The 19,820-nt window shown below is 43.3% G+C and overlaps 1 protein-coding gene across 11 annotated transcripts in view; it reads right to left on the bottom strand.

Moving 5' to 3' along the window:
* Window positions 1-19,820, bottom strand: part of cadpsa (Ca2+-dependent activator protein for secretion a) — a 190,148-nt gene that overhangs the window by 134,399 nt on the left and 35,929 nt on the right. For all 11 annotated transcript variants that reach the window (XM_056275124.1, XM_056275123.1, XM_056275128.1 and 8 more), the window contains exons 2-3: window positions 12,311-12,424; window positions 7,109-7,441 (exon numbers count right to left, since the gene is read on the bottom strand). In XM_056275124.1, coding sequence (XP_056131099.1) covers window positions 7,109-7,441; window positions 12,311-12,424 — 447 coding nt within the window. The remainder of the gene's footprint in view (window positions 1-7,108; window positions 7,442-12,310; window positions 12,425-19,820) is intronic.

The raw sequence follows: 19,820 nt of genomic DNA, 5'->3' as shown, positions 1-19,820 counted from the left end.
ACGAAAACACAGCAGGCGGAGCTGGAGGTGGCAGAGTTGAAGATGCTTAGATTTTCATTGGGAGTGATGAAGGAGGACAGGATTAGGAACGAGTATATTAGAGGGACAGCTCAGGTTGGACGGTTTGGAGACAAGGCAAGATTGAGATGGCTTGGACATGTGTGGAGCAGAGATGCTGGGTATATTGGGAGAAGGATGCTGAATATGGAGCTGCCAGGGAAGACGAAAAGAGGAAGGCCAAAGACGAGGTTTATGGATGTGGTGAGAGAGGACATGCAGGTGGCTGCTGGGACAGAGGAAGATGCAGAGGACAGGAAGAAATGGAAATGGATGATCTGCTGTGGCGACCCCTAACGAGAGCAGCTAAAAATAGTAGTAGTAGTAGTAGTAGCAGTAATTTCATGTCTCTGCGAGGATCACTGGATGGATCCGTCAACACATCCAGAGATGTAGTGGCTGAGCAAGTGTCCAAAGCTAGCGGGTGAATGTGACTGTGACCGTAGGTTACGTGTAATGACCGATCTGAAAAATTATCTAAAATCTGAATGAAATGTAGGCTACAGACCTGAAATATTGAATTGTAATATACTGTCATACTGCAACATGCCAAAATAAAGTGACAGCTGAGCTGACTTGATGATGCAAAGCCAAGAGTTTTACAGTTGATTTTTTTCCCTTTGAAAGACTATAATAGCAAAAAGTCATAGCTGAGACTATGTGCAGGATGATGCTGTATTATTCTACTTGTTAAAAATGTATTGCACCGAGATCACACATGCAGTAGAACTAGAATAGCTATGTGTGTGTGACAGTGATTCATGTGCATACATGTCAACAAGGCCAAGTTCAGACAGGGCCTCTCAACCCCCCTTGTGATGGCCCTGTGCGTAAAGGAGACTCTTAGTCATAGATCCAAATCCATACCCCTTCCTGTTGTATGACTTTCTAACATCTGACGTAAACTTCCGTAGAAGTCAATATCCTGTATTTTGAAATTCCCGATGAGCAAATAGAGACATGCTCACTTCCAGAGGAAGTGGGCTTCTTCTGCAACCCTAGTAGTGTATTCAGTATCCGTTTGTGGTTTATATTCCTTATTGAAAGTTGAAAAATATTTTAACTCCCTTGATGTATTTTGTGGTACAGCATGAATTCAAAATGGATTAAATTACCCATCTTGTTCCTCATCTACATAAAATAAAAGCGAGCAGCTCTCATCAACAAGTCCTTAACACTCATGCAGGCACTCCAAAATGAGTCAAGGTGCACCAACAATCATTCAGATTTATGAGATGTTTGTACAGTCTGATTGGCGTCCATCTGTGGCCAATTCTGTAGAAAAGCACCAGATGCCACAGCCGCAGGGGCAGGAGGGGGGAGAGGAAAAGGCAGATGGACCAAGTGGTCATGCTCCGCTCTGAAGATCTAGTATTCAACCTCTCTTCCAAGGAACTCCCTGACATTCAAACACAGGTATTTTCACAGGTATTCGAACAAAGGACTCTCATATGCTCCGACACCATTAATGGACGCTTTCACTATGAAAACAGAAATGTTGCAATTCTTTAGAAATATTCAACTGAAAAGTTTTTCATTATTCAGAGTCTAATACAGGGGCACTTTCCACTGTCAAGAATATTTTCAAACCAAAGAGCACTTTCTATCCTACAGTAAGCAATCACTCCCATAAACACTTTTTGTAAACTGGTAGAAGAAGAGGTAGAAAATAAATTTGGGGAAGTAGAACCCGAGCTGAGGAGAAGGAATCTCACACACACACTGAGCCGATGACCTATCAAAAGAATGGGGCGCCACAATAAAGCCATGTGACAAAGGGGGGGTGTAGCCATAATGGACACATTTAAATACGGTGAAACAACAAAAGAAATGCTGATGGATAAAAAAAAATTGCAAGAAATTATCTTTTAACCCCACAGAAATCTACATATATGAGTTGAATACTATCATTCAAAGGGGCCAGAACAATAAGTGGATTACTGAAAAAGAAGCAGAATTTTTGCTCAATAAATTTCCAGTCACATCTGTGATTTATGGTTTACCCAAAGTTCACGAGTGTTTGGTGAACCCGCCCCTCTGTCCCATAGTCTCTGGTAAGGGGTCTCTTACAACGTGAGTGTTATTGGAGTCATCATCTGAAAACCCTGTATGCTACTGGCATGAATAAGGAGAATAGTTTGATCCCCTATCTATAAATATGCATCTAGTGACACAGTAACTTCCAGAATATCTCACATTCCTGCCATCCATGTGGCTCGGATAACAAATGGTATATCTTTTGGAAGTGATCATGATCCCTTGTTTGAGCCCTTGTTTGAATATTTTTTGCCGACTATTGGTTTGATCTTTATTATGAATGGTGAGAAACTTAAAGTCCACAGTGATAACCATAAATTTTTTTGTAATAATCTTTTAATGATTATTGTTTGAAATGTCTGGCTGATTGATTGTTATGCCTCAAGTGAAAGTGTATAATTTCATTGGCGTACAGTACTGACTGACTTTCTTTTCTTTTTTTTACTACTTTATTAATCCCCATGGGGCAATTCTTTCTCTGCTTTTAACCCATACTAGCTGTGTAGCTAGGAGCAGTGGGCAGCCACCGTAAGGCGCCCGGGGACCAACTCCAGTTCTTCTTTCCATTGCCTCGGTCAGGGGCACAGACAGGAGTATTAACCCTAACATGCATGTCTTTTTGATGGTGGGGGAAAGTGGAACACCCGGAGAAAATCCACTGCAAACACAGCAGAACATGCAAACTCCACACAGAGGATGACCTGGGATGACCCCTAAGGTTGGACAACCCTGGGGTTCGAAGCCAGGACCTTCTTGCTGTGAGGCGACAGCGCTAACCACTGGGCCACCGTGCCACCTTTGAGATTCTATGATGCGCTCATTCTGCACAGTGACTGGTGATTGCGTTCACCTGTTAACTTGCCTGGCCTCTTTAAGTAGGGGGTGTCCCTCTGTTCTTTGTACACACTGATGAAGGCCAGATGGCCGAAAACATTTTGTGTTTTGCCAGACAGATGATATAGTAAATCTATTGATTGGTATATTTCGCAGCCATTAGGAAAATCTTGGAAGCTGCTGAAAAGGCTTCCTGTTGGCTCTGCGTGAAGAGGGGTGACGTGTGGCGTAATGCGCTACCTGGACACGATTCGGGGCTTGATCAACCCCGGCTGGGTCACTCGGGAAAGGGTGTCTGATGTTAAGACCCAAAACACCTGATGACCCCGGGTTCATTACTTTTTCTTTTTTTGGATTTTCCTCCCCTTTTTCTCCCCAATTGTACTTGGCCAATTACCCTATTTTCTGAGCTGTCCCGGTCACTGCTCCACCCCCTCTGCCAATCCGGGGAGGGCTGCAGACTACCACATGCCTCCTCTGATGCATGTGGATTTGCTAGCCTCTTCTTTTCACCTGACAGTGAGGAGTTTCGCCAGGGGGACATAGTGTGGGGGAGGATCACGCTATTCCCCCCAGTTCCCCCTCCCCCCCAAACAGGGGCCCCAACCGACCAGAGGAGGCGACCAGGACACATACCCACATTCGGCTCCCAGCTGCAGACATGGCCTACTGTGTCTGTAGGGACGCCCGACCAAGCCGGAGGTAACACGAGGATTCAAACTGGTGATCCCCATGTTGGTAGGCAACAGAATAGACCGCTACGCTACCCGGATGCCCCCCCCCCCCCCCGAGTTCATTATGTGTCCCGGGTGCACCACATGGTGTATCAAAAAACCAGTGGCAACCCTACAAATAGACTCCTGTCAAACAGACGTAATTTTGAATAAACACACATGTCTACAGAAGTTCATACTGGTGATAGAGTGGAAACTTCACCAAACCCTTCCAGGAATATTATACAGACATAGACTTTAGACAAACTAGTATCAAAATATCACATTTTTTTTGGGGGGGGGTATAAAACCTTTTGTTTACAAGAGCACAGACATCATTATTCAGAAATAGAAAAAAACAAAAACAGGGAAAATCTTCCAAGAGCTCTTTGTCTGTCAACATTGACCAACCAGGCAAGAAAGGCCCTTGGTCATGGAGGTGACAGAGAGCCTACAACAGGAAATCCTACTGGGATGAAAATAGTCAGTGCAGCCCTTCACAAATCTGGACTGCAGGGCGGCCAGAGGGAAGCCTGCTCTGAAGAAAAGACACATGGCGACATGCCTTGAGTTTCCTAAAAGGTGGTTTTTTTTTTTTTTTTTTTGCAGGGTGAGACACTCTAAGAACAGGGGCGGACGATTCTGTTATCTAATGAAACAAACACCGACATGCAGATGTAATACCAAATTTTAGGTCTACCAACAGAATGCCGTCACTAATATAACCTCATTTATAATATGAAGCATAGCTGCATTAGCCGTGCTTTTAGGTTGCAGGGACAAGGAACCTTGTAAAGACAGAGACAAAAATTAATGGAGACAAATACAGGCAAACCCTTGAGGAAATCCTGCTTCAGACTACCAGAGCCCTCAGAATAGGTTGACAGTTTTTGTTCTGACAGGACAGTGTCTCTTGACATGCAAACAAACAAACACTGGAATGGTTTTAGCTTGTTTAAATTTTTCAGTGGCCAAGCCGAAGCCGAGACCTGGATCTCAGTGAAAATGTGTAACGCATCGAAGATAACTGTTAACTGCTCCCCATTTAACATGGCTTATCCTGAGTAGATCTGCGGGGAAGATGGAGCAAATACTACAATTCAGGTGTGTGGCGCTGATACAAACACAACGAAAAAGATTTAAAGCTTTTGTGCCAAAAGTGCCCCACCGCAGTATTGACTGTGGCATATAATGGATTACGTTTACATAGCGCTTTATCTTGTTACACAAACTGCTTCACAGTGAAGGGGGTAAACCTCACCTCAACCACCACGGCAGCCATTTTGTGCCAGAACACTCACCACACATCAGCTTGAGGTGGAGAGGGAGGAATCATTGAGCCAGTTACATGGGGGGATGATTAGGTGGCCAGATGGTGAGAGCCAACCCCCTACTCTTTGTGATAAGTGCAATGGGATCTTTAATGACCAGTGAGTCAGGACCTTGTTTTAACATCTCATCCGAAGGAAGGTATCTCCTACAGCAGTGTCCCCGTCATTGCACTGGGGCATTGGGATTTTTATTTGGACCAGAAGGAAGACAGCTCCCTACTGGCCCATCAACACCACCTCCATATGGACATATCTATCACTGGCATAGGTAAAACAACAGCTAACCGACGAATATAAATGCTTTTGTACTTCCTCAAAACACCACTGCTACTACTACTTTCGGCTGCTCCCGTTAGGGGTCGCCACAGCGGATCATCCGTTTCCATTTCTTCCTGTCTTCTGCGTCTTCCTCTGTCACACCAGCCACCTGCATGTCTTCCCTCACCACATCCATAAACCTCCTCTTTGGCCTTCCTCTTCTCCTCTTCCCTGGCAGCTCCATATTCAGCATCCTTCTCCCAATATACTCAGCATCTCTCCTCCACACATGTCCAAGCCATCTCAATCTTGCCTCTCTTGCTTTGTCTCCAAACCGTCCAACCTGAGCGGTCCCTCTAATATAATCATTCCTAATCCTGTCCTTCTTCGTTACTCCCAGTGAAAATCTTAGCATCTTCAACTCTGCCACCTCCAGCTCCGCCTCCTGTCTTTTTGTCAGTGCCACTGTCTCCAAACCATATAACATAGCTGGTCTCACAACCATCTTGTAAACTTTCCCTTTAACTCTTGCTGATACCCTTCTGTCGCAAATCACTCCTGACACACTTCTCCACCCACTCCAACCTGCCTCTCTTTTTCACCTCTCTACTGCACTCCCCGTTACTTTGGACAGTTGACCCCAAGTATTTAAACTCAAATGCCTTTGTCACCTCCACTCCTTGCATCCTGACCATTCCACTGTCCTCTCTCTCATTCACGCATAGGTATTCCGTCTTGCTCCTACTGACTTTCATTCCTCTTCTCTCCAGTGCATACCTCTACCTCTCCAGGCTCTCCTCAACCTGCACCCTACTCTCGCTACAGATCACAATGTCATCCGCGAACATCATCGTCCATGGAGACTCCTGCCTGATCTTGTCCATCACCATTGCCCTCAAAACACCACTGCGATTACTGTATATCACTCTAAGTGTCGGTAAATCAACAGAAAATAATTTTGAGGATTGCATCGTCAATTGTTTTGCAAAAAAAAAAAACATGTTCCCATTCGTCATGGGTATCTTGGGTAGATGGTTTTCAAAAAAACAAAACAAAAACTAACAATCTTTTTTTGAACCAGGTTGCAACGCTACTTAGTGAAGAAAAATCAAGGTAGTTGTATGCTTTTTGAAGGTACTGCAGTTAAAGTGGGATAAGGTCTGCTCTGTTATTACTAAACATTTACACAATGACCACTACTATCTTTAAAGCCATTTTAGATTTTAAAGAGGCATATTCGTTGATCAACTTGACAATGGAACCAATTAGTATTTCCTTTTTTTTCTCATTTTTTTGGGGGAATTTCCCCCCTTTTTCTCCCCCAGTTGTATCCAGCCAATTACACTATTGCTTCCGACCAGAGGAGGCGCTAGTGCAGCGACCAGGACACATACCCAAGCCCGGCTTTCCACTCGCAGACACGGCCAATTGTGTCTGTAGCGACGCCCGACCAAGCTGGAGGTAACACGGGGGATTCAAACCGGCGATCCCTATGTTGGTAGGCAACGGAATAGACCGCTACCTGGACACCCCCAATTAGCATTTCTTTGTGATGCTTATGCAAGTAAATAGTGAATGAGGTAATTGTAAGTCTTATTCTATGCAAGCCATTTCCTTTACCGCCATTAGCTGTGGAAATAGGTAGAGTAAGAAACAAAAGTAGACAGGACTCAGTTTTGAGCTACATTTCCCTTTGACTTGGTGTACAAAGGCTAAAGGATTCGATAGAGAAGAGGGGGCCAATTTATCAAATAGTATGACCTTAACTTTACCAATTTTCTGAGCGGAAAGCAGAAAGTCACGCCATCACACACATAACACATGTTCCCAAATACACATTTTTGCTCGTATTTGATATACAACAGTGGAGACACTGACCTGACAGGCATTATAGAGGAGCTGGTGCTCAAACTTCTTGATGCCCAGGATCTGTTGGAACATCTCGTAGAGCTGGTCCTTGCTGAGGATGAGCTCGGAGGCAGCGCTGGCCGTCATCCTCTGCTGGTGCTTCCTGGGGTCCTCCTCCCCGCGGTAGATGGTGTCAAACTTGGCCATCCAGGAACTGAGCACTGTCTCTTTACTCAGCCCATCGATCTCGGGTAGGCTACGCACACGCTTCTCTATGTGCTTCTTAAAAACCTCCCGCGAGTCGCTGGCTGAGCAGCCGCCGCTCTGCACCATCCGACACACACGGTCACTTTTCAGGAACACCTGAAACCAGCAGATTGATTAGTCAGTTGACTGATTTTCTGATTAAGGTGTACTGCAACACACAGTTTCAGCTTGTGTACATTTGGTAAAGTTGAAAAATGGTGCCCTGGGGAGTTGGGAGTGAGGTGGGAGAAGGGGGTGCGTCACTAAAAGCAGGGGCTTAGCAAGGTACGTCTGACCCCTGATGGTAGTCTTTTCTTAGTTTCTGCCCACTGCCCACCCTGAACTCTCTCAGTCGAGGAGGACCACCAGACGGGGTGGGGCTGGCAGCACAGTACGCGTGATCATTTCAACAAAAACGAGGCAGCAAGGTTTCAACTTTTCAGTTTTCACTGGAAGTGGTTTGGTGGAGTCATCTTGGCCATTTTTTTTTCTTATGTAATTATTTCCTGTGCTGTTAGGTTTCATCAGGTAGAAACATGTCTATGGCTTAAAAGAATGTGATTTATGGTTTAATTATACTTTAATTCCAAAATAATGTCTGGAAAAATGAACCTCATCACAGATAGGTTGTGAATAAAGCGAAAAAGAGGGTGCAATACAAATTGTATTTATTTTCTTTATTGTATTATACAGTAAAGAAAGCTAATTTATAATAAAAAATAACAATCTAAAACAGGATATTAAAGATTAGAGAAGAAAATCGCTTAAGAATAAAAGTTTTCCAGTGTTTTCATGGTAGGTGTCCATGGTCATGGAAAATTGTCTTTCGAAAACGTGAGATGCAGTTGACTCATAATACAGTTTAATGGGAAGGAAAGGAAAAAAAAAGATTAACTACAGTTACCCATGTTTTCGATTTTTAGAAATGGAGTGAATTGTACATACAAGCCAGGATATCTTACATAATAAAGATGTCCATTGTTTTTTTTTTTACTCTTTGAATAAACTAGTGAGGCCAACTCCAAAACAAGTCTAAGATGTTATACTGTCTAGTGTGTGACCGTGGTTTTGGCCATAGGAAAAAGAAGAAGAAGATTGATTGGGGAGTATACTATAATGATGTTATTCAAGCCAAGCATTAAGCAACTGACCGACTGCAAGAATAATTGATCACTTCCTTCATTTACTGACAAACATGAAAGTTCGAACTCGGACACCATCAAACAAGACGAATGGTATGAAACACACGTTTGTATACCCGTCTTAAGTATCATGTGTTCTCAACTTGCCTCTGACATCACCACTCTGAAGTAAATAAGAGTCAAGTAATTTCTCATTCAGTCTGTGGGTGCAAACATCAGAGACTAGGAACAGTTTATACACACCTTTTAATTAGGTGTACTGCTGAATTTTCCCTTTTTGCTGCTCACAAAGTAACATCAACAATGTTCTCTTTTGGGTCCCGATTTCTTGCACTTCTTTCTTTTCTCCCGCCACTTCACACTGCCCATAAAATTCAATCTCAACCTGCACTGCATCTATTTTTTTTTAGAATATTTCTGAAACTCGGTTAAGAAATATAAACATGTGAAGTAAGTTTCATTTTGGAAAACCTGTTGTTTTATTTATTTTTCTCCACCCAGTAAATGGCTTGTTTCAGATAGGGTGGGTGTAGGAAACACAACTAAATCCCCCTTCAAATGATATAGGCACACATTTTTAGACAAGATTTTCATTAGATTATGCGTTCCATAACTCCAGGCTAGCGGAGTCCTTGTGGAGGGAGATAAAGACGCCTTTCCTTGTGTTATTAATGACACATACTGACATCTGTCCTCTCCGATTATTTCTGATTTGATCCAAGTCTGATTTCACCAAGATCTCCCTTATGGAATTAAGGTTGTATTCCAATTATAGACCACACATTATCAGAGTGGGGTAAAGATGAGTGTTATGGGGAGTGTATATAAAATATACATTCACTGAGCACTTTATTAGGAACACTATACTAACAGTGGGTAGGGCCTCCCTTTGCTGTCAGAACAGCCTCAATTCTTCAAGGCATGGACTCCACAAGATGTTGGAAACATTCCTCTGAGATGCTGGTCCATGTTGACATGATTGCATCGTGCAATTTCCACAGATTTGTCAGCTCCACATCTATGCTGCGAATCTCCTGTTCTACTACATCGCAGATTTAGATCCAGTGACTGGGAAGGCCACCGAAGAACACTGAACCAATTGTCATGTTCATGAAACTAGTTTGAGACGACTTTTGCTTTGTGGTATGGTGTGTTATCATGCTGGAAGAAGCCATTTGAAGATGGGTGAATTGTGGTCATGAGGGGATGCACATGGTCAGCAACAATACTCAAATAGGCTGTGGCATTCAAGCGACGATTGATTGGTATTAACTTGCCCTAAGTGTACCAAGCAAACATTCCCCACACCATCACACCACCGCCATCAGCCTGGACTGAGCAGGGAAATTAGGTCTGGTCCATGGCTTCATGCTGTTGGTGCCAAATTCTGACCCTACCATCTGTGTGCCTCAGCAGAAATTGAGATTCATCAGACCAGGCTACGTTTTTCCAGTCTTCAACTGTCCAGTTTTGGTGAGCCTTTGCCCACCACAGTCTCAGCTTTCTGTTCTTGGCTGACAGAAGTGAAACCCGACGTGGTCCTTCGCTGTTGTGGCCCATCTGCCTCAAGGTTTGACGTGTTGTGCATTCTGAGATGCTTTTCTGCTCACTGCAGTTATACAGAGTGGTTATCTGAGTTACAGTAGCCTTTCTGTCAGCTCGAACCAGTCTGGCCATTCTCCGTTGACCCTCTTATCAAGAAAGCAGAGCGGCCTCTCACTTGATTTTTTTTTCACACCATTCTGAGGAAACTCTAGAGACTGTTGTACGTGAAAATCCCAGGAGATCAGCAGTTACAGCAAGACTCAAACCAGGCCGTCTGGCACCAACAATCATGCCACAGTCGAAATCACTGAGATCACATTTTTTTGCCATTCTGATGGTTGATGTAAACATTAACAGAAGCTCCTAACCCATACCGGCATGATTTTATGCATTGCACTAATGCCACATGATTGGCTGATTTGACACCTGCACAAATATGTAGGTGTACAGGTGTTCCTAATAAAGTGCTCAGTGAGTGTACATACTATTGTGATTGACGAATGTAAATTCCTGTTACCCTCCTCTAAAAACATTGTCTGTTGTCAAGATCTCTCTGTTTCTCTGACTCGGGTTCTCTCTATCCTTCTGACTGCTGTACCCGGCATTATGAAAACTGGCACCAGCGGCTTTATCTGAATGTTTAAAACGGCAGCACACTCATTGCATTTACTATTTGAGATTTCACCCTAGTCAAGCCTACAACCTTTTCAATATACGGTGAAGGGGGTGCCTTCTAATCAATCAAACAACTAATCAACCAATATTTATGCAGCAGATTTCATGCGTTTAAATGAAATGCAATGCGCTTGTGCTTTACATTAAATGAAAGTGTACTGATAAAAAGTAGGTATTCATTCATTGATAAATGAAGATCAATGCATCAATAAAACTGGGGCTCAAAGATAGCGCCTTCCAAAAAGCACCATCCCATACACATTCAGCATCTCCCAATAGATATGATAGTGCATGTGGGGATGCTAATGGAGTGTAAGCAAGCAAGTGCTACATTTTTAAAAAATATATTTGTATAAGCCTTTGGTTTCTGTATATTACCAAGAGACTACAGCAGATTTCTGCTATAAAAAACCAGACTTCCTGTGGACAATCTCATTTTAAAGAGAATGTGTGAGTACTTAATGACGCACATTGCTGCCCATTTACAGCTGAATCATAAGCTGGGCTGGATGTAGAAGAGATAAATGACTTCTCTAAAACAAAAGATATTTTTACACTTTCTGCTGCTGGCCTGTGATTAGCCACAGTAATAACTAGCCGCTCCGCTTGGCCATCGCACTCGACAAATGGCCAGAGTGCAGGCATTTTTCTGTGCTCGGGGGTAAATACAGCACTTTTCCCGCTGGTGCTTATATTGTTGTGTAACACCAAGTGAAAAGATGTACGGTGCTATTTGCAAAGGAGGGGAGGTGAAGGCCTCTTGAAGAAATGCTTTGTTTTGGTCATGATTGCTTATTTCCCTGCAGGTGGAGGGAGGTGGAGGGGTCAATCTTATGTAGTATACCTTTGTGATGCCACATTAACTGGTCGGGCAGGGAACAATTCATGCTTTTCTTTTGAGTTAACGCAACTCGTTGCATACCCTCTCAAATTATGTGTGTACAGGGATAGTGTATGGATGTGAGCATCACATGGGGCATTCAACATCAGCGTTTAACTCTTCATGCTTTGATTCACTCCTGCATATCTCTTTACATATTCAGAGCCAAATTGTAGTTTAACTGCAAACCCACGTTTAAATGATTTTGGTAGCTTGCTACCACCCCTGGTACAGAACATGTAGACCTGACCCTAAAAGCTTCTGGGTCAATCACAGTTTACACAACTGAAATGGCCAAGACAATTTTCCATTCACTATCAGTGTTCAGAAAAGTTCTTAGAAGCAAGGATGCAGTCTGTAACAGGGTCAGAGGTTAGCCCGATCCTCAGGGCACGGCTTTGCTATTTCCCAGGTCCATCCCGGCTGGTTCACATCAGTTCAATCTTGGCTAGGTGGGAGTGCATTATTAAGACTGCCCTGAGGAGCCACAGCGATTTCCACATCATTTATCTGACCAAGAAAAAGTCATTTTCGCAGAGGCCGAGATACTCTTTTTCTTTTTTTGTTCCTTTCCAGTCTTCTTGCCAAGACAGCTTGGGAGGACTTAACAGCAAACGAAACACACCATGGAAATGAGGTGGGAGGGCAAGCCATTTCCAATAGTCTCACTCAATTAAAAAAAGGAAAAAATCTCCAGCCAGCAGTTTATTCATTAAAACATCCATACATCCATACACCTCTCACCTCATAGTAGCTCTGGACTGCGTTGATGAAAGCCTCATCGGCCACGATCTGGGTCTCTCCATTGAGGAAGGCTTGGAAGCGCTCCTTAACTGTCTGCAACTGCTGTTTACTGATCTGAGGGAGAGAGAGAGAAATGAGTCAGCCCCATTACGCTCAAGCACTTAGCTTATCATTTCCTCCGAGTTGATATTTTGGGAAGGCTGAGTGGAGAAATGACATCCCATACTCCAGTTAGCGTAGCTTCCTTACGCCAAATGTGCAGCTAAAGTATAAATTACAACTGACAGGGGAGATTTTCTTTTCCAACATGTAGCAGATTTGTCCCACGTCAAAGGAAAATTGAACGTTCTCAGATTTCTTTTTTGGATTTGTTTCCCCTTTTTCTCCCCAGTTGTAGCTGGCCAATTACCCCCATCTTCCGAGCCGTCCCAGCCGTTGCTCCACCACCTCTGCCGATCTGGGGAGGGCTGCAGACTACCACATGCCTCCTCTGATACATGTGGAGTCACCAGCCGCTTCTTTTCACCTGACAGTGAGGAGTTTCGCCAGGGGGACGTAGCACGTGGGAGGATCATGCTATTCCCCCCAGTTCCCCCTCCCCCCCTGAACGGGCGCCCCGACCGACCAGAAGAGGTGCTAGTGCAGCGACCAGGACACATACCCACATCCAGCTTCCCACCCGCAGACATGGCCAATTGTGTCTGTAGGGATGCCCGAGCAAGCCAGAGGAAACACGGGGATTCAAACCTCCGATCCCCATGTTGGTTGGTAACGGAATAGTCCGCCGTGCCACCCAGATGCCCATGTTCTCAGATTTCTAAGATTTCTGTACAGTATTTGTTTGATTATATCAGATGTGTGGTATGAGAACGTGAAAGTGATATTTCAAACTTCTCTGTGTTTATTAGCCTACGTATAGAACAACACCGCTACCAGCGCACCCGGCAGTAACACTGAATATTTGACCGACTCTCTCTGCTGTCTCACAATGATGCAACAAGTTACTGACACTGTAAATCACAGGCACACTATCAGAGCCTGACAGCATTAAATACTTTTTGCTGACTACACTGAGCTAGAGACACCCGGTTTGAGAGGCCACTTGTTGCACCACAGAACTTGAAATTTATACAAAACTAAAAAGTCCACTTCATTTGCGATAACATACTTCACAGAGGCCTATTGATGGTTGAGGTACAGAGAAAGAGGTGACGTTTCCGTGGAACCTTACATCATTCACAATGGCGCGGCAAAACTTCCCGAGGCATAGGATTCTGTGGCGTTTTTGAAAGTGCTCATTACTCATTGTGTAATTTATCTCTGACTCCGACACTGTTTAATATTCTAGTAGGCCTTTTTCTTTTTTGCATTGGTGGGACAAAACCATCTCACATTACGCCATTACTAACCTCCATTTTCTGCATTTTCACCTTTCACCCTCTTTCCTGCATAATGTATTATTCACTAACATTTGAAATGATGGAGTGTGGACCAAAAAAATTATACGTATTAATAAAAGGACTCAGATGAAGCATACTGTTTTCCAATAGGTTAGTCGTCACCAGTCCACACATGTCATTGTCAGGTTCCTTTTCATGACGTGTTTGTGTCTACTCTCTTTATCTGCCTCTTTTCTGTTAAAAACATAATCTGAACAAGTGACCAAGGGCATTTTCAGACATGGTCCATTCAAAACAAACCGTCACCGTCCCCGTTAAGTAAGAGAATCAAGTGAAAAGGTCCACACTACACTTTCTTTAGGACTCAGAATTACGGCTTTGGACTATGTGCTGGCTGTTGTCTTCACCCACCAGCCAATTGATCTGACTGTGAATGACCCACTTCAGACCAGCTACAGGAGATGTGAGTCTGGGTTGTTTCAGAGGAGTCTAAGTTCATCTGGGGCTTTTCATACAAAAACAAAGATGCTGATTGATTGCTCTGAATTCACTTGGAAGGCTTATATGGACCAAGTGTGAAAACACGTGGTGGGGATTGAGACACTATTGCCACAATAATAATAATACAAGCAACTTACCATCGTGGTAAAATGTCTGCAACGATTAATTAAACTGCTGCTTGGAAACATCCACAAATGAAGACTAGAGAACGCAGAGAATTGCTATGAAAATAGAAACGGCAAATAAATGCTATAAATAATTCTGACAACTACTTTTACTACTACTACTACTACTACTACTACTACTACTACTACCACCATCGGCTACTCCCATTAGGGGTCGCCACAGCGGATCATCCGTTTCCATCTCTTCCTGTCTTCTGCATCTTCATCTGTCTCATCAGCCACCTGCATGTCCTCTCTCACCACATCCATAAACCTCCTCTTTGGCCTTCCTCTTTTCCTCTTCCCTGGCAGCTCCATATTCAGCATCCTTCTCCCAATATACCCAGCATCTCTCCTCCACACATGTCCAATCCATCTCAATCTCCCCTCTTTTGCTTTGTCTCCAAACCGTCCAACTTTAGCTGTCCCTCTAATATACTCGTTCCTAATCCTGTCCTTCTTCATCACTCCCAATGAAAATCTTAGCATCTTCAACTCTGCCACCTTCTGTCTTTTTGTCAGTGCCACTGTCTCCAAACCATATAACATAGCTGGTCTCACAACCATGTTGTAAACTTTCCCTTTAACTCTTGCTGGTACCCTTCTGTCACAAATCACTACTGACACTCTTCTCCACCCACTCCACCCTGCCTGCACTCTCTTCTCCACCTCTCTTCCACACTCCCCATTACTTTGAACAGTTGACCACAAGTATTTAAATTAATCCACCTTCATCACCTCTACTTCTTGCATCCTCACTTAATGCATAATACATAATGACTTAATACATTGAATAAAATAATATGATAGAGAGTAATGATAATATTCATAAATAATTTTGCAAAAGTGGTATATATTAAGTTAGATATATGCAAACTATCTTGCCACAAATGCTATCCTTCAATCTGAATATTATTTTGTATAGGCAATTAAATTTCAGATAGATATTCCAATAGAGACTATTTTTCTCTTCATCAAAAAGCTTAACCATGCACGAAACAGATGTTTGTTCTCCCAGTTCTGAGCTTCACATATGCCTTGGTTGTGTCTTTTTTGAACGCACTGCTTCTTTTTTATAGACTCTGCTTGGGAAATCGGAAAACACATGAGAAATGATAGCTCTAAATAGAGACAGGCTTTTAAATAGGGTGTTTGTTAAAAGCAAAAGCAGCATCATTTGGGGTACAGTAATAGCCTCTGCAGTGCCACCCACTCCCCCACTACCACTACCAGCAGCACCATACACCAGCCACCCCCCCCCCCATGCATGCTCAATAATCCAGGTAAGGAAATCACAGGAAGTTGAATCAGTTCATCTGGACGTTTATGCAAACGTTAATGATATGCAATGTCGTTATGCCACTGTATTGTTTATAAGGGTGGGGATACCTGCAGTCAGTTGAGACTGAAGAGGTCACTTAGACGAGTGATGAAACGTATGTCAATAAACGTTGTGTCCAGATGAACTGATTCATCTTTCTGTGATCCTGGAGGAAAGGGTCAGGGGAATCGTTGGGTGATGGACTGTTCAGTAGGCCAAAGTTGAAATATTTTCTTAAGATTTCACACTATTTGTTTTAAATTTCTGTCGACGTTCTTTGAAACTCTTTTTTGTGCAGCTTAAGTATATAGAAACGAAGACTTCAACTACAGCACTGTAAGGGTTAATCAGAATCAGAAACACTTTGTCATTTCATGCACTTGTGCACATGAAATGAAATGAAACATCATTTCCCCCCAGCCCACAGCAGTGCAACACAAAGACAAAAACAAATATCCCTGAACTAAAAGAACACATATATCCAAACTAACACATATATCTAAACTAAAAAATAAAAAAAATCACTGTCCAGAAGAATGAACGCCAGCCACGATGACTGTTGGAACTGCTGGTCTGCATGGGCTAGCAGTTAGCTTAGCCTGTCCCGCTTCCGTGCCTTGTCAAACCGCCCTCGATGTTACCTCTTCGGGCACAGCTCCAGGCAGGACCGTGGTCCCCTGGCCCACAGGACGCGGCAGACCAGGTTCTCCCAGCCGATCCAGCGCCAGCTCTCCCAGCCATCGAACGAAGACAAACGTAGACGCAGACCTGGACAGACACTGCATGGACGGCACTGGGTGAGGCTGCTGCAAACGTGAATTTGTGCCGCCATCTGGATTATATGATTAGTGAGTTTACCTGAACAATTTGCAAAAATAGAAAAGAACAAAATCCCGTGGTACATCACTGTCACCATACAATATTGTATAAAACTATAAACTGGTTCCAAACCAAAATATGATCCTGTGGGAGTGCAGGAACGAGGAGACGGAGAGGTCGAGTCAATTCCGTTTACCCGCCACACAGAACGACACCGATACAGCGCAATCTCTCCTGGCAACCAGCTAACCTATAGGCTGCTGCAAACATGGCTCCGCCCCGGAAACCCCAAGCAGTGCTACGTCAGCACTCTAAAATGTCTGCCTTAAAGGAGCAGCAGCCCCTGGCGAAGCTACCCTCAAATGTGTATCGCCACAATACTGCACAAAAATCTCATCTCCAAAATTTGCGCTTTTAACAAATCTGGACTATCGGTACGGATTTTTAAATAAAAATAAACTTGTAAAACCGAAGAATTTACATAATAAATAAACTGCTTTCAACAATGATGCCTAATCTTTGTAGCTTCAAGCAAGACCCCAATTTTTTCCCCTCAAAATCCCACTCAAGCTGTACTTACAACTAAATGTCTACTTACAGATCTACTTGATAAGTGGTTTCAAGAAATGTGTCATTCGTTTGTGCGTTTGTGTGTTTGTTAGTATGCATGTCTGTGAAACACGTGACTAATAACACCAACAAATGAGTTCACAAGCACAAATACAAGAGCACAAACACACAGTCCAAGTTACAGCATGTAATTCATGAGTATCATTATTTTCCCATTGTCCCTTTAAAGGGATGGTAATTTTTTTTTTACATGTTTTGGAGTTGAAAATGTGGTGTTATGAGCCTCTGATAGAAGAACTGATCGTCCTCATGATAAATTCACTGAGACGCATCACACGGCTGCTTTCAGGGAAAATCGTCTACGCTTTTTTTTCTTTTTACAAGTAACGACCACCTACTTAATAGGCACCAAAACCTCAGAGACCCATGTGATGTACGGTGTATGTGACATATGTGGGTGTCACCTACGTATGTCAGTAAGAGATGAGCTACGCCCCTATTAGTCACCTTTTCAAGATCGAGACGAGTGCGTAATTGCCCTTTAATAAGTCACTCAACCATATATCATCCAGATTGCAGTACTGTAAGTATCTGAGGGTAGAGAGACCAATGACGCTCATGTTTTATGGTGTATTTTAAGGAAACAGGTGGTATGAATGTTCGAATCAGAATCACGTTTATTGGCCACGTAGGTTTGCACACACATGGAATTTGACTCAATCTTCGGCTCTGTACACAAGGATTGACTTATACAAGCGAAATAAGAGGTGATAAAGTGCAATGGTGCAGAGAATATATCAGAGATGCTGAGATAGATGTTAGCAGGTTACTTACATACATGCCTGACAGAGCGTACCAGCATACGTACAATGTACAGCACAATATACAAAATGGTTGGCTTTATTTGACAGTGTTAAGTGTTCATCGGCATGTTCTGAAATGGCCTTGAATGATGAATATTCTGAAATGCGCAATAAGACCTATTCTCTCTTCTGGAACATTTTCTTCCTCTTGGCCATGTCCTTTTGCCTCCATCCCTGGGAACCGTTACTAAGGCCACTGCAGCCGAGGGAACGCTATGAGATTATAGCATCCTATAATCAAAGTCAGGTCAACGGTCCTAGTTTGGCTAGAACATTAATAAACAGGAGATCTGATGGATATATGTGCAGTGGATGAATTGACAAGGGGTAAGGAGAAGAAAATATTTGAATCCTCGACTATATTAAACATACTGTGTGTAACAGATACTGACGCAGGAAATGGCTTTACTTCAACTTCATTTCATTTTTATTTATCCTCTTTTATGGGTTTTCAGTCAAAACAATAATAATCAGCTGCCTAATATTGATGAACTTGGTTTAGGCTGATGAGAACAACTCAAAAATTGGTTGGCTACAGAAAAAGATTCTTGTGCCAAATGTTTCATCACAACTATCAAAGTCCTATATTAATGAGAAAATCCTAAAAACTGCATCTTCATCTCTGCTGTTAAGTAGATGTTTCTGGCAGATAAACCATGAGCCAAAGCAGCTATACCAAGCCATTGCATCAGTTGAATAGAGAATATGGAATAGGAATATGACCACATGCACCTAACTCCCCCTAACTAAATGTACTGCAGTAAACCATCCAATATACATAGACCTCAGTACTCACACACACACACACACACACACACACACACACACACACACACACACACACACACACACACACACAAAACACCTAGTGTACATGGGTGTGTGCCTTCTCATGTGTGTCCATGTGTGTCCATGTATGCAGACAGGCTGGCAGACTATCTTTTCCATTATTCTTGGGGGGTTTTTTTCTGGATCTTTTTTTACCCCTTTTTCTCCTCAATTATCCCCCCCCTTTTTCTCCCCAGTTGTAGCTGGCCAATTACCCCACTCTTCCGAGCCATCCCGGCCGCTGCTCCACCCCGTCTGCTGATCCAGGGAGGACTGCAGACTACCACATGCCTCCTCTGATACATGTGGAGTCGCCAGCTGCTTCTTTTCACCTGACAGTGAGAAGTTTCGCCAGGGGGACGTAGCGCGTGGGAGGATCACGCTATTTTCCCCAGTTCCCCCTCCCACTGAACAGGCGCCCTGGCTGACCAGAGGAAACGCTAGTGCAGCAACCAGGACACATAGCCACATCCGGCTTCCCACCTGCAAACACAGTCAATCGTGTCTGTAGGGATGCCTGACCAAGCTGGAGGTAACATGGGGATTCGAACCGGCGATCCCCGTGTTGGTAGGCAACAGAATAGACCACCATTTAGACGCCCACCATTGGCATTATTCTTGCCTGCATTAGTAATTATGGGCAATAACTGCTATTTGTATCATTTTATGGTTATCAGAATCAGAATACTTTATATATCCCCGAGGGGAAACTGAGTTCTATTACAGACACTCACGCTCTAATAACTAAAAACTAACAAGATAAGAAAATAGAAACAGAAAAAAACAGAAATAAAAGATAAAGAAATAGAAATAAGAACAAAATATATCAACAAGCATGGTGCACACAACACCCTATCTATACTGCACTATCGCAGCACACAAGAAGCAGCACAAAACAACACAAACAACACCCGACAGGGCCAGTCCAATTACCATTAACTCAGAGTGTCTGACAGTCTGAGTCTGAGGGAGGAGTTGAAAAGTTTGATGGCCACAGGCAGGAATGACCTCCTGTGGCGCTCTGTGGTGCCTTTTGGCAGAATG

Source organism: Lampris incognitus, chromosome 2, assembly GCF_029633865.1.
Source record: "Lampris incognitus isolate fLamInc1 chromosome 2, fLamInc1.hap2, whole genome shotgun sequence".
Lineage (NCBI taxonomy): Eukaryota > Metazoa > Chordata > Actinopteri > Lampriformes > Lampridae > Lampris > Lampris incognitus.
This window is presented reverse-complemented; position numbering and strand designations above follow the sequence as displayed.